A 15,645-nucleotide genomic window follows, 5' to 3' on the forward strand; every position below is an offset into this window, starting at 1 on the left:
TCAAGACCAGCCTTGAGCCAATAGTCTTTTGTTTGGAACTATGTGGAACTGTTTCACATACATACTGTTTCAGTCCCATCTGCTATGCTACAATTAAAAAGGACATAAAAGTCATGCTTTATATAATATAGCTTTTTTTTTCTTTTAATCACTTGTTTTCCCAGAGCTATATAAAGTCTCTGCTCTAATACGTGGAATGAAAGCTACGATTTAAAAAAAAAAAAAAAAAAAAAAAAAAGAAGCAGTTACTAGTCTAACACATCTCAGCCTGGTTGCTTCAACTTAGTATTACATGTACAGCACTCCAGCCTTCCTCATTCTAGCTGCAAGAAGAGCTATGGATTTCAGACTTCCTAGATTACAGACTCAGCACTTACTTACATTTCTTACGCTCATTCTGACACCACCTCATTCAACAATTTCCTGTTTTATGTTTTGCTGAAAGCAGGTTGCCCTATGGCAGTGTGATAGGTAGGCAGTGCTTTATAGTCAGCACCCAGGGGAAGTGGAAGAAAGGGAAGAACACTGCCTTCTGTTTCTCTAAGTGTAAAATCCTATTGATTCAATGAGAATTCCAAGACAACAATTAAAAAGTTTTAAATATTTTAGCTTGGTTTGTAGGGATTCCCCCCCCGCCCCGCACACCTTTTTTTTTTTTTTTTTTCCTAAGTGGCAGAGAGGGAAATAAGAGGTAGAACGCAGGGCAAGATCAAAGGTGACTGATAAAAGGAAAAGACACGGATACAGGGTTTGAGAATTAAAGTAACCCACAGTTATATTTTTACACAGGGTGGTGCACCTTCGCCATTTGATAGAAACTTTGGGACAAAAATCTCTGCAAAAGCTATGCAGTGGATCTCCAAAAAGCTGAAAGAAACATACCGAAAAGGTGCTGAAATATTTAGTGCTACCTCTCGTTCGTTAGTCTTTGGTTAGCTATCAGCATGTAAGCCTACTCTACTGTATTTACTGTATTTAAGTACAACTCCATAAATGTATAAAAGTATATTAGTTTTAGTCAACATACTTCTTTCCATCTTGATTAAGTTTTTATTATTCAGTAGCGTCTTATTGTGCTTCTTGCTGTAAGAAAATTTCTTCTCAAGCAAGGTTGATGTTCTGTATAGCTGTTGTCTTATCACACTTTTCTTTTTATAAAATGCTAGTATAATTGCAGTTTTTAATGCATGCAGGAATTCATGGTTATATAGTTACATCTGTTCTTCCTTTTTGTTTCATGGTGGCTACATGGGAGACAGAAGAAGGTAAATTGTCTTCTTTGGGAAATTTTGTTAAAAAAAATTTACTTTACTAAAAGAAAGTTAATTTAAAATTGGATGTTAAAATTCAGTCTTATTATTGATTAATTATGCTGCATTTTCTCTCTTTAACCATCAAATTAAGAAAGTGAAGTTGTCCTAACCCTATTAAAGTACTAATAGATGTTTTACTGTTGTTTATATTAAATATTCAGTGACCAGCAGAATTAAGAATTCTGCTGTAAGCTCCCTCTTCAACTGAATGGGACATTTACCCAAGCAAGTATGACCAAAATAGATACTGAATTATTCGCTCTTTTTAGGAAAAGTATTTGCCAACACTGATGACTCAGTTTGTTTGCTGGGAATACGCAGACGCAACCTTGTTTTCCAACCAGTGGCTGAGCTTAAGAATGAAACAGACTTCATGTAAGTGTAATGCTTGCATTTTAAACACCTCAACACAGGCTTCCTTTCACCACATCAAAAGAAGCTCTGCTCTGTAGTGCTGACACACAGCATTTAGCAAACTCTTTATTGCACTTCTGGCCTACGTTTAGCCAGTGGTTCACTTTGTTCACTTGTCTTTTCAAACAACTCCCTTTGTGTTTTCTCTTCGTTATCCTTAAACTTGGAAATCTCTCATTAGGACTTGAGCGTCCCCTATCCTTTTAGGTAACTAACTCTCATAATCATCTTTGCTCTAATGCCTAGAATTACCTAACTTCTAGTGCAGTTTAGCGGGGCAGCATTTTTGTGCCCACAATGGTTTCTTGTCTATAAGCACCACCTCTCAGTAAAATCTCTTCCTTCCTTCTGTTTTGTATCCTTATTTCTCTCCCTTTTCTCCCAGGTAGCGATAAGGAAGACCATTAGTAGTAGTGTCAGATGAGGTACAGAATATATTTGTCTCGGCTACTGAGTAAATCACCTTATCTCTTTTCCCATCATGTCTTATACAGACACAGGATTCCTAAGGAGCAATGGTGGCTGAAGCTGCGACCACTGATGAAAATTCTGGCCAAGTACAAGACTAGCTATGATGTTTCAGATTCAGGCCAGTTGGAGCATGTTGCTAGGCACAGCCCAAAAGAAGCAGAAACTGGAGCCATCTAAAGAGATCATTTTAGATAAAGTTGTAATAGATACATATTGTGAGTAACAATGCTTTAGAATTGTTACAGCTTTGTTTTGTAACTTTTAAGTTATTGTACCAGCACTTTATGTGAACCAAGACATTCAGATGTCACACAAATTTTTGTCCTGTATTTGTGTTAGGTTTGAAATAAACCCTAGCATCTAATAAATAAGCACCGTTTACCAACATTACCCTTTAACAGTAAGTGCAGCACAGTTCTATGCACTATGTAAGTAAGTTACTCATCTACTGCACTTTGTTTCAGAGTACTTACACACAAAAATAAATGTAGATGGCTAGCTTTGTGTTGAGTTACAGGATGTGTTTATGTATCTGAAGTGAAATAAAGTATTGTTGCAAACATCATGACTGATTTCTGTGTGTCAGCTGTATTCACCTGTTTTCAAACAACCCAGAGAATAGTGCTTCATGAAGGAGTCTCTATACACTCCAGTAAAAGAAAAATACCAACTGCTCTTCTCTTTCCCTAACCATAGCGGAAGTATAGCAGGAAGGCAAGCTGGCAAGCTGTCTTTTGTCACTTCTTCAGATTAAGTAAGTTTGAATCCTCTTTCCTTGTACAGAGATGAGGGAAAAGGGAAAAAAAAAACAAAAAAACCTATATTCAGGAAAAAGAAGCTATAATAGCTTCAGATGCAAAAGGCATTATTCTGGTCCTTGCTTGGTGTTTCCTTTGACTCAGCTTCAAGGATATAAAAAAAGCCCTGAACTAGGAAAAATAGTAGAACTGTAGTTATTAAAATCAGGCTAGCAAATTCTCATGAGGAAACTTTTCTGGTTGTGCTTATCTGTTAACTAGAGTTTGACAAAAAGTTATGAGACAGTGTCATATTAAAATACTAGTTTATGAACATTGCCCAAAGGGAAAATAGACCCTGTCTCCCAATTCATTAGTGACTTGCCCACGACACTGTAATCCACTACAGATTTGACTTGATGTGACATGTACTGTCACAAAACTCCTACCTGTAGGTACCTTACACAAAGGAAGTTAGAATTACCATACCAAAGAAGAAGGAATACCATTCAGTATGAGATTCATAGTTCTTTTCATATGCAACAGCAGACAATTTCAAACACCATTTCAAACTCTAGAGTTTTACATATACAAAAATATTTAATTTATAAAGCTTCCATTTGTGATCAGAGGAGTGAGTCTTCAGTAAAATATTAAGATTTTCCTTTGCCGTAACAGAGCAGACTATTCTTGCTCTCAGATACTACGTGGTTGGAAGAGTTTTCACATAGGTATTTCAAGGATAGCTTTGACTGGTTTGTTTGACTTGTCTGACCATTTAAGTTGGACCATACCAGGGTTAAAAGTTAATTAAAAAGTAATTATGTAGTCACAGAGACTAGCTTGTTTCATAGGAACTTGGATGTTCAGCAGCAATTTATCGTTTGACCCACGAGGGATCTTTGGTGATATCTGTATTTTCTGGGCCAAGTATAGCCAGACCACGAGTGCTCTTTCCAACTGCAAGATACCTGCAAGAAGAAACAAATGAGAAGCTATTGCATTCAGTTATCTGTAACCGCTCTATGCATGTTAAAAATATTCCCATGCTGTTTGGTATCTGCCAAATGTGTTCTGTGAACGTTTTTGCTTTTACAGCACGTGCTGGATTTGCACTCTTTTCTCCCCAATCATCACAATACAACATAGCTCCTTAGCCAGATATTATTAAGTAGTGAAATTCCTAAATAGTTCAGAAGTCCAAAGAAGCACAAAATACTAGGAGTTTAGAAGAACCAGCTCCTAGTGCCAGGAGCTGGAAGTCTAACGTAGTCTTTCTTTGGCTAAGGTGAAAAAGAAAACAAAAGGAGAGGGGGGAAAAAAAAAAAAAAGGACACTTCCTAGTCTATTCAAAAGTAAGAGTCACCAGTAAATTTAGGATGTAGCAGGGAGTCATATCTGCTAAAACGCAGTAAACCTGATAATTAACATGTCTCTTTCTAGGTTACAAAAACAAATAGCGAAAGCATTACATAGTTTTTTCAAGTAAACAAACACAGGACTTACTTGTTTGATACATCAACCAGTTTATCACTGTTGACAGCAAAAAGCTGTTCCCTGTGTGACTGCTTCATTTCATCTGAAATCCCATATAAGAAATAATCCATTCCTAAAAAAAAAAAAAAAACAAAAAAAAAACACAACATCACCACCACACACACCAAAAAAACCAAAAAAGTTATACTGGGATCTCAACAGTCACCTATGTGGACGCAGGAGGACAAATCAAGACAGGTAGGTGTGTTGGAAGGGAAGAATGCAGACTATAATTAGGCTATTGTTCTGAGACTTTTCACAAAATAGAACTGTAAATCAAGTGCCAAAGGCTAGAACTGAATAAATAAATTTAGTTCCTGAGGAAGTAAGACTTTCTTTTCCCATTTAGGAAAAATAAAATAATAACACCCCCCCCCCCCCATTTCCTTAAAAGTGATTTATTTTGTCAAAAATCTAAACATAATTCTGGTCTAAAAAAAGACCCTAAAAATGATTCATTCTAAAGAGTCTCAGTACTTTCTAACAAAGTTTCAACTAAACTTGATTTCATGAAGTTTCTATTTCCACTGTGCTTTAGAACAAGAAACTTCAAATTTGCGTTTAGTTGTAATATACACGCAAGGTAAAGGTTTGATCACCTTTTGCTGTAGTACATACAGAAATCAACAAATGTTTTGGTTGGACTATTTATCTACAATATTTTAATATTAAGTTGTAGGTCAGTAAATAACCAGAGAACACATATGCAATTAAATAATCATATAAACAAATATGGCTTGGGAAGGTGTCTGGAGGCCAATCTCCTGCTCCAAGCAGGGCTAACTACCAAGTTAGATACGGTTGTTCAGGACCTTATACAGGCCCTAATGATCAAAAAGAAAGTAGTATCAAGAGACAAGTATGTCTCTGCAACAACATCCAGGCCTCTTCAGCAATGCCCTTCTTTTCAACGTTTCATTAAACTTCCCAGTTAAGATGTGTGCTCAAATATCAAAGAATGGAAGTCATTACTCTCTCATAAATACTAACATCCAATATGCAAGCATTTACTCATATATGCATCTAAAGCTGACTGGAAATAATTTCCAATTTCTTTTGTTGCCCAGGTCAAAACGAAGTTCAGTACAAAGAGTGAGGTCGGCTTCACTTTAAAGTTTTCTTGTTTAATAAGCTAGTGTTAATACAAGTACATTTTAAAATAATACTCATTTCAACCTTGCAATTCCTTAATTTTTAGAGAAAAAAAATATGTATTCTAACTTTGCAAGTTTTGGATTACATTTTTATCTGATAATTGGGTGAGGGAGGGAGTAGTGAGGAAAGCAAAGCAAGGTGTGAGCGAACTAGAAAGAGGAATATACTACCAGTGATCATAAGCACTTATTTAAAAGAGATAACACTCTCCACTGCAAACATAAATTTTAATACTTTAACTTTCCTACAATGGTATGCACAAAAGGTTAGGGAAATTCACGGTCAAAATGTATCTTTATGTCAGGAAAATAATTCTTCAACCTTTTTGAATCAGAAGACCCACATTCCTTTTTGTTTACTAACATTTAATGCCCCTTCCAAGCCTAAAATTATTTATTTCATCTACCTCCATCTTCTAACTATATTGCCCTGACCTCAAGCAGCAGTAACAACACTTCAGTAAAGACCGAACATATGTAGTATTTTTGTTGGGGACCAATAAGAATTCGGGAATTTACTTTTTTTTTTTTTTGGTGAAACTGCAATTGTTTGTTAAATCTGTCAAGAACAGATGATAGAGATTAGCAAACTATGAAATTATTTTCTTCTTTTTAAGCCTAGACAAACAAATAAAATATATATTCATTTTATATATATATCTATATATATATATTCATATACATCTGTAGGCATGTATGTACAGACTCGTGCTGGGAAGCTGATGGGAATGTACCTTTGTCTGATGGAGCTACTGGTGCATCAACAGCAGCAAATACTGCTAGCTTAGCTTCATCAATATCTTGTTGTGTGAATTCTCCAGACTTGGCCCATTCAATTGCTTTTTCAAATGTATTCAAGGTGGCTAAAGAATTTGGGTCTCTAAAAAGAAGAAAAAAAAGAAAGTAAAATTAACCATTTTTTCTTATGGTACTGTAATTCCTTTGTTCTTATTCACATTTCATTTCATTCAGAGTTTTCTGTGTATACAGGAGAATTAAAACCAAATAAGAAACTTCCTATTGGTTTACAATAAGATTTTTTTAGAACAAAGTAGTGTTATAAACCAGGCTTTTTTCAAATTTTAGATACGCAAGTGCAGCAAGCAAGTTCAATAGCCTAAAGTAGTTCGAAGGTATCACGAAGAGAACTGGTATTTAAAAGATGGTAAAACAGCCTTGTTTACAATGTGATTTGTTGCAACAACTCAGTAATCATAATTTACATTAATATCAACAACAGCAATATTTATGATATACCATATCTTCCTCCGAGTTGCTTTTCCTGCTACACCTCTTTTTAGTCTCTGTAAAACAGGCACAACTGGTTGACAGCTACCGAAATGCTAACCAGGACAAGTCATACCATGTTAAAGCTTCACAGAGCTGCAAAGCTGCTCAAATTTTAGCCAGGAATCCTACTAGGCTACCTCTAGTCCAGAAAAGTGATTTAAGCCAGGACCCTGACCACACTTTTAGTAAGATTAGATTATCGCAAGTCTTTAGTAGATCCAGTTCAAATTTCACCTGAAAGCATCTGCTTTTGTAACAAAGTGCTTTTGGAAGACCAACTTGGGAGACAAAAAAAGAGAGGTGTGTTTTTGTTTTTGTTTTTTTTTTTTTTTTGGTAGGGCCTCTTCAACCCAGGAAGAAGCAAGTGAAAGCCAGTCTTGCATAAATCTGGTACTGAGCCAGTAAAAATCTAATCAGAGGCACAATGGTTGCCACCAGCATAGATAACACCAAAGTTAGGCTTTTCTAAGGGTAGAAAACAGAGGAAGCAAGAAGGGGTTTATTAACAAAAATGACATACCCTAAGCAATTAATCTCAGTACCATCAGCACTGAAACATTTTTTGTGGTTCAACATTCTTCTTTTTATTTCACCTATTCTTGAAAGAAAGCCACAACTAAGCAAAAAGATATACATATGTAAGTGCAGTCAGTGGTCACACAGAATCACAGAATGGTTGAGGTTGGAAGGGACCTCTGGAGATCATCTAGTCCAACCTCCCTGCTCAAGCAGGGTCCTCTAGAACAGATTTGCCAGCATCACATCCAGGCGGATTTTGAATATCTCTGGCAAAGGAGACTCCACAGCCTCTCTGGGCAACCTGTGCCAGTGCTCTGTCACCCTCACAGTGAAGAAGTTTTTTCTCAGGTTCAGATGGAACTTCCTGTGGTTCAGTTTGTGCCCGTTGCCTCTTGTCCTGTCGCTGGGCACCACGAAGAAGAGGCTGGCCCCATCCTCTCGACACCCCCCCTTCAGATACTTGTACACGTTGATGAGATCGCCTCTCAGTCTTCTCTTCTCCAGGCTCAACAGGCCCAGCTCCCTCAGCCTTTCCTCACGGGAGAGATGCTCCCGTCCCCTCATCATCTTTGTAGCCCTCCGCTGGACTCTCTCCAGTAGTGCCATGTCTCTCTTGTACTGGGGAGCCCGGAATTGGGACACAGTCTGGTCCCTTCAGACATGAATAGGGAACAAAACCTATTTTTACCTGTACGAGTAGAAAGTGAATATGCCATTGTGACTGAGTTTAGCACCTCCACCATAAGCCCCTCCTTTCTCTCTGATTTCTCTATGCAGAAATTTAGCTGTCATCAACCGTGCAAGAATTCGAAGGCTGCAATGACAAAAATATCAATAGCAAAGCTGTTAAATGAATTGGACGGCAGTAGTATTCTCAACTTCCTCTACCGTTTGTGAAGATCCCCATTCAAAATGCATTCCTTCCTGTATTCTACAGTAATAATGATAACAGCACAACATTTAATAATAGTTGAATAACGTAACATCATTATAAGAACAGCACTGCTTTGGAACATTTCTTATTTACATTTATTTCACTTTTCTCAACAAAATACAAAATCAGCCTCCTAAACTTATTCCACGCAATAGCATTGCCTATTCACCTCTCTCTGACCAGACAAGCTGTTACTTGGAAGCCAGGGGATAGTAAACCCTAGTTACTTAGTTGCAACATTTACTAAAAAAAGTACATTTCTAGACCTAGCCATGCAAAGATTGCTCTGTGACAAATTCTTTGCAAATACAGTGCAAAGTATTTTCTACTGACACACCATTTTCAGTGTTTAGCCTATGACTTCCAATTTTGTGTTGTACTATACAACGTAGATAGTAGTCGCCTGCCGATTCTGTTTCCTACCTTGCATAGTCTGCAGCTGTGTAGGGAACTGTTCGAACGCATTCCCCAATATAGTTGACTGGGAAGGGAAGTACAAAATGGGTCTTCATCTGGCATGGTTTGAAAGTAGGATCCTAAGAGAAATGTGCATTATTGCCACGGTTAGCAGAGATGAGATAATTTGTCCATTTGATAACTTTGGCTTTTTTGAGAACTATGAAATCATGCCAACCGTATAGACACAAAGGAAATAAATCCTTAAGCTGCCACTTGATCGGTATTGCAACCAGTGGTATTTAGCATGTGCCCATATTGGTAATCTTGTATAAATCAAATATGAACATATAATTGTCTCGGGAAATTGAAGTTCATGGATACCGCACATCAGCTACCCATCCTCGTACACCAGCTTCTCAATTGTACGGTTCTATGCTATTACCAGACAAAGAGATTCTCTTGCAATATCTTTATTTTGAATGGACTGAGTGTTCCTAAATCCCCGTTTCCACACCCACGTAAGTATGTGGTCACCACATCATAATCGAGTCCACTGGTTCAATTCAACCAAAATCAAATTCAGAAACTGAAGCCCCCCCAAAAATATAGGACTTGTTTTATTAACAGTAGCTGAATGAATTTCAGTCCAAACATCTCCTGCAATATACTGCAGGCCCCTGCAGCACCTCACCTCACTGTGTTTATCTCTGTCTCTCTCACACACACGCTTGCATTTTCTTGCTTAAGCGCGAGCAGAGCCTTAGACTCCTCTAAAATCTTTTATGACTCCCATCTCAACACTCCCAAGCTCTTTCCTAATTTCAGAGACACGCTCCCCAGCCCCCAGCTCCTGACATCTCTGGCTGGTTGGGCCAGGGACAGTAGCATATGCATGACTAATCAGCAAGCAAAATCTTGGGCTGAGCTCTCCCTTCTTTTTTTCTCAGTGGGGAGCTTGGGGTACACTAAACTGCATTACTCCCCGGTAGCCAAATACAAATTTTCACAGAATTTAATCATCACTGCTGCTTTCCTGACAGATGTCATTAAAATTCAAAACAATGTAGGGAAGAAGGGAAGGAAAGGAGGGGGTGAACTGGGAATGGCACTACACAAGTGTAGTTCTGGAGGAAACCAGGATAAAAATAAAATAAGCATCACTTACAAGAGACAGCGTTAAGTGTGTATTCAGCGTTAAGTGTGTATTTGTCTGCATGCATGGATGCGAAGTTAGGTAAATGATCTTCAAGCCAGAATTGGAGGGAAGATAACCAAAATACCCCAGAGAAGGATGAAGTTTGATGGATAGTTTTGAGAAACAATTCAGTAAAAGTGCAGAACTACAAAGTACATTATATTTCAGTGGAGTGCTTCTAAACAGAGAATCTGCAATAGCTGCAGATGGATTAACGACATCAATAACAGCCCAGTAATATTAATATCCCCAACCTATACTTACATTAATTAGTTTCCTTGTGATCTGCAAAGAATTAAGCATTTCGCATCCGACAGGCTTGACTTCTGAAGATTTCTACAAGAGACACAACCCTCGCGTTAAAACATGCTTTAACAAATCCTGTACAACTGAGGAAAACTACATTACGCGCTATTTCTCTTTGGCCAACATCTCAAGGAAAACTTAGCTAATGAAGAAATTATAGGTGTATGCAACAGAAAAAGGCAGAATTTCCTTTTCCCCAACCCAGGCAAAAGCAGTTTCCTCAAGGTAGGGCTTCACAGCTGATCTACAGTGTCCTTGTTGTCTATTTTATTGGACGAAAGAAGCCTCTAGGGCAAAAGATATAGCACCTTATTATAGAACTGAGTTTTGCAAATTTCTTCCAATATCTTTGCATGGATGAAGTGTTTGAATGTAAATGAGTTTTCTCCTAATTGCACAGTGGTCTTTACACAACAGTAAGATCAAATGCAACTTTATTTATCACACGAGTCACAAATGAAATGATTTCCTACCTCAATCACATGGGGACGGACAGGTTTTCTCTCTTTTTTACTTTTAGTTATGCCTTTTATGAATTTCTCTACTTCTTTAGATGCTTCTGATATTTGTTGAGGTGCAGCATTCACCGAACATCTGTTAAAAATAAATATTGAATTTTTCAATAGGTTTGTGTTTTGGGACAGACCATTATAATTTATACCACTTTGCCTTTCCAAATACTTTCTATTAAACCATCCAAGTGTCAGATCTATGGTCACTGATAACCATAACTAATGAATAAAGCAGGAAAATTCTCTCAGTCCAGTATCGGATGTGAAAAAAAAACAAAAATAAAAAAAGACCACACAGCGCAGTCCATTTGATTTTCTTCTGCTTGCTCCAGAGTAGCATCAGACCTAAACTTTAGCAGTAACTGTCAACCATACAGTCCTGTCCTGGGCAGATAAATCGCTTGTTAAAAACTATAAATGTCCTTGTAGGCAGACCTACCAGGGCTTTGAACAGTACAGATATTTGAACAATTTTATTCATAACTTTATTGCATCATTTTATTCTTTGAAAACAATACCTTATAACTTAACTTGCTTCACTATAAATAAAACTATTTCGGGAACTAATGTGTCTGATACTAAATCATCCTCTTACTTTTTCCAATATACGCATAAAGTAAACTTCAGAATATTACTATTTTCTTTTCAAGAGCAAAAAAAAAAAATCTAAACAAACTACACTCAATTGCTTTACAACAGTATCTCTCTCTTGGACCCCCTTAAGGCAGGGGATGGGGGGGGGGGGGGGGGGGAGCCAGAGCACTGATGGAATATTTCTGCAAAATTCCACAGGCCATCTGTGAGCTTTTAGTACAACAGCTACATCTGAAATCAGCCACTGGTATTTATACTTGTCAAAAATCAAACAAACAAACCATAGCTACCACCAACTTCTTAAGCAAGGAGAATGTGAACTAATAACGTTTGGCAGTTGTTCCACAGATCATTGTCTCCCATTTCACAAGACTCGAGGAAGCACACTGAAAAATGCCCGTTCACAGGCCAAGGCCTCTCTAACTAAAACGTCCCTTTTCTATTTATCGGGAACTTACCTGATGTTATCACTATTTAATAAATACTTCTTAATGCGTGGTAGTTTGCGTAGTACTGGTTTAGTATCAGACATCTCTGCTATTCTCTTCATCAGTTTCACCTGTGTGCAATGGGAATGCAGGAAAAACAAAGATGAAGCCATTTAGATAAAAATCAGCAAAAATGAGGACAGTAACTCCAAAGTGGATGATTTGGGCCTCACTTAAAAGATGTCATTTACTTTTTACCTGATCCATCCCACTGAACATTTCTTGTAGTTCTCCAGAAGGTGTAAGATTTTTGCTAGCTCTAATCGACGCATATAAATGCCCACAATCAGGAATTCCATTTGACAGCTCCTGGGCAGTCTTCCTAACCAGTACTCTAAAATGTTCTTCCTCCTCAAAGCGGGGGCTGAAAAGGAGCAGAAATAATTCATTTATTGCTGTAGAACAGATTCTTAGTAACGTAGAGAATAACAAATTTCCCCAGGTCTCATACAAAAGCACACAAATTCTATAAACAGCTTCAGACAGTCAATTCTCCACTTAATTCATTACATAGTCATGCAAAGGATAGAATATTCAGGTTTAGAAACGGGGAGCCACTCAAAGATAGTTATACAAAAAAAAAAAAAATCCTCAAAGTAGGATCTCTAAGAAGGGGTGAACAGGTGAGGGAGAAGGAAAAATAGAGTCCCAAGACATATACACAAAAATCAAAGAAACATGATGTACTGTACTTGTTAAATATTTCACTCCATAAATGCATCATGTCTGGCAGATTTCTGTCCAAGCACAGAGATGAAAAGAGAACACCCTAAAGAAAAAACAAAACACACAAAAAACTCCTTCACAGACAAGACAACCAAAGCAATGCCCTGAGATATGTACAATAACTTGTTATGAAAGTGATGCTGTGGTGCCAACCTAATGCTACACATCACAAAACCACTTTAACGCAGGCTGTGCCACTGACATCACAGCAGACATGAAATATAGTTGAGCATCACACAAACAAAGCTTGCCAATTCCTCCTTCCCAAGTGTTAGCGTCAGCCCAGAAACAGTCCTCCTTACTTTTCATAAAGGATAAATGAAACTGCTCTGGGGACGCAGACCTTTTGCAAAGGAGTCCCCCTTTAACCCAATTCCAGGTTCCACAGGGAACAAATCACAGCAGTAGTAGACCCCAGCAAGTTAGGAAAAAAAAAAAAGAAAAAAAGTCTTAAGAGAGATTGCTAGAACTGTTCTGGCCACTATTTAGATCTAACAATCTTACAAACATTGAATGTTTCGGAATCACATTTATAGTTACAATATGCAATCTCTATGTATAACACTGTATGTTATTCTGTCCCGTCCCCTTTTTTTCCCCAAGTTTTTTGCAGTTCTCAAAGCTATGGTAACAGATGCCAGTAAAATATTACCTTAAAATGGATAACCATGTGAATTGCTCCCTTCAAAATCAAGCATTAAGTTACTGCAATTGTCAATTCTGTATTTTTCCACAAAAAAACTTGACCCCTTTCATACACTAAGTTTTCAATGCACATTATCTGACCCTCTACCTGGAAGCTGTGACTGACCCTTAATTACAAAGCTGCCATTGCAGTGCAACAGCATGAATTTTATGATTAATTTACCTGTTCATACACATCCAGGTGTGAATCATCTGGAATGATATGTGGGCTGACAGACATCCCACCTGTTTTTAGCTCTATTTTCTGGGCTTGTTCCCTGTAATCAAGGGCTCCACATCCCATCCTGTGAAAAATAACTAGAGCTTTATTTTCTTTTTCAGTGTATGGCAAGACCAGGACCCATGCAGCGTTTGCACAGGAAATTGTTTAGGCCAGTATTAATTTAACAGCTAAATAATTCGGCACGTTATCAAGAAAATACAAGACTTCACAATTTATAAAAAGAAGAAATACAGGAAATAGATAAAGCTATACAATTAAAATTCATTGTTAATTCAAAATGGCATATTAGAAAGCATACGTTATGTACAGGCTTGCTACCTGTACATCTGTGTGGCACTAGAGTAATAACACGATTACTATTAAAGCTATTACCACCACCAAAAAGAACAGATTCACTTTTCTCTTGGCCTCAGTCACTTGTTCTTCCCTATGGCCCCTATGATGGGACTGCCGTTTCTGTGACCACGCGGTGAAATCCAACCAGAGACCAATCCCAGTGAAAAAAACCTTTAATTTCTGCCATGTTATTTTTGATTCAAACCAATTTCTCAATCTATTTGGGGGATATACGTTTTGACACATGGGAACAAGGCAATGTGGAGAGCAAAGGGGAAAGTGAAAGGAGCTGGGCAGCCAAAGGGGGCAAGCAGGAAGAAGTGTTGTTTCACCAGATCTACAGGACACTGAGTCTTCACCATTCCCTTTCTGTAATAAAAAGAGTTGCTGAAATCACTAGAAGCGATAGTCCCCTACAAGATTCCCCAACGATATTATTTCAGTAAGCTGCATTACGTGCTACTGCTGCAGCCTCTAGCAAAGTAAGCCTCTCACTTTGTAATGACATTGCAGAAAAGCGGCACATATGGTTTGAGCTCCTCTGGAAGTGTGTTTAAGCTGGAAACGGCTCTGAAATACACCACCCCGTTGGTTGGCTGAGCACAGTACTGGACAGGAATTTCATCAGCTACAAATAAAAATAAACAAATAAGCAAAAGAATAAACAACAGTTTCCTATTAGAAGCACATAAAAGCAAAATCATTCCTCAAAAGATCTTCATATGAGAGTTGTTTTTGTGGGCATTTTAACGCCACTTCACGATTAAACTCTGGATATTGTACTGAGCACTGCACTGAAGGGGTTTTTTGTTTGTTTTTTGTCCATGGCAAAATAATGGATAACTGGACAGTTTTAACGAGAAAATTCTGTTGATTGAGAACAGATTTTAGACTTTAAAGAGGTACTATTCAAATAATGAAATGGTAATTTGTTTTTGAACAGCTGTCGAAGTTTGTCTTATTTTTTCTCCTTCTTCACCTCATAGTTGAGAAAAGCAGATTCCTGCACTGTACATCCTGTTCTAATATAGGATACTACGATGTTCACAGAAACAGGTCATTTTAGCATCAAAATTATACAGTACTCGAGACTTGCTGGCAACCTTTGCAGAAAAGTGTTCGTTATCTTATCTACTTTAAAATATCTTACAGTATCGTAATCTACCTTAAAGGGTCTTATCTACCTTAAAGTATCTCTCAGAACAATGCTGTCTGCAAGATTTTGCCAGAACTTTAACAAAACTGAGATCTACAATTTCTTGTTCCCCATCAATCCAGAAAACGGTCATTGGTAAAGCAAGGAGAATTTCACTAAAGTTTTCATGGATGCCAGATTATTTTTCCCAGCTCCTGTATTACAACATTCTGTTAAAACACATACGGACACGGCCAGGAATAACAAAAGCACCCTGCCTGAGCAGCCAAGTGTGCTGCATCCCAGATAAAGATGAAGTCTTTAGAAGGTCTACAGATTGCTCAAGAGCGACTGAGCATACCACTTGAGAGACTGCTCTGGCTGCAGGGCATGCCAGGCAGTGAGAAAGCAGGAGTTAGGGAGCTTGGCTACTATAAGGCTCCTGCGAAGAGCAGGTGGCCGGTCTGCAGCTGAGAACAGCCCCACATCGCCCCTCAGAGGTGACGGCAAGAAGTGCCTACAGATCCACAGCAAACCCTACACTGCAGAGGTGGTGGACTAGAAGAAAAGGATCATCACCAAGGACAGTAAGCTGAGCACGGTTTCACTTTTCGATCTTTTTATTTAATCTTGCCCAAAGGATTCCGGGTGTGTTTAA

General features: G+C 38.0%; 2 protein-coding genes across 4 annotated transcripts in view; one reads left to right on the forward strand and one right to left on the reverse strand.

The window, feature by feature from the left end:
* PFKP (phosphofructokinase, platelet) overlaps positions 1-2,763 on the forward strand; it is a 46,494-nt gene extending 43,731 nt beyond the window's left edge. For both annotated transcript variants that reach the window (XM_068934332.1, XM_068934331.1), the window contains exons 20-22: positions 790-889; positions 1,583-1,688; positions 2,222-2,763. In XM_068934332.1, coding sequence (XP_068790433.1) covers positions 790-889; positions 1,583-1,688; positions 2,222-2,375 — 360 coding nt within the window. In that variant the 3' untranslated portion in view covers positions 2,376-2,763. The remainder of the gene's footprint in view (positions 1-789; positions 890-1,582; positions 1,689-2,221) is intronic.
* Positions 2,764-3,450: 687 nt separating this feature from the next.
* Positions 3,451-15,645, reverse strand: part of PITRM1 (pitrilysin metallopeptidase 1) — a 28,054-nt gene continuing 15,859 nt past the window's right edge. For both annotated transcript variants that reach the window (XM_068934329.1, XM_068934330.1), the window contains 12 exons: positions 14,348-14,480; positions 13,457-13,577; positions 12,555-12,631; positions 12,061-12,226; positions 11,833-11,933; positions 10,742-10,862; positions 10,227-10,298; positions 8,792-8,904; positions 8,123-8,248; positions 6,360-6,505; positions 4,442-4,544; positions 3,451-3,906 (listed from right to left, as the gene is read on the reverse strand). In XM_068934329.1, coding sequence (XP_068790430.1) covers positions 3,813-3,906; positions 4,442-4,544; positions 6,360-6,505; positions 8,123-8,248; positions 8,792-8,904; positions 10,227-10,298; positions 10,742-10,862; positions 11,833-11,933; positions 12,061-12,226; positions 12,555-12,631; positions 13,457-13,577; positions 14,348-14,480 — 1,373 coding nt within the window. In that variant the 3' untranslated portion in view covers positions 3,451-3,812. The remainder of the gene's footprint in view (positions 3,907-4,441; positions 4,545-6,359; positions 6,506-8,122; positions 8,249-8,791; positions 8,905-10,226; positions 10,299-10,741; positions 10,863-11,832; positions 11,934-12,060; positions 12,227-12,554; positions 12,632-13,456; positions 13,578-14,347; positions 14,481-15,645) is intronic.

This window comes from Struthio camelus, chromosome 2 (genome assembly GCF_040807025.1).
Source record: "Struthio camelus isolate bStrCam1 chromosome 2, bStrCam1.hap1, whole genome shotgun sequence".
NCBI classification, from domain to species: domain Eukaryota; kingdom Metazoa; phylum Chordata; class Aves; order Struthioniformes; family Struthionidae; genus Struthio; species Struthio camelus.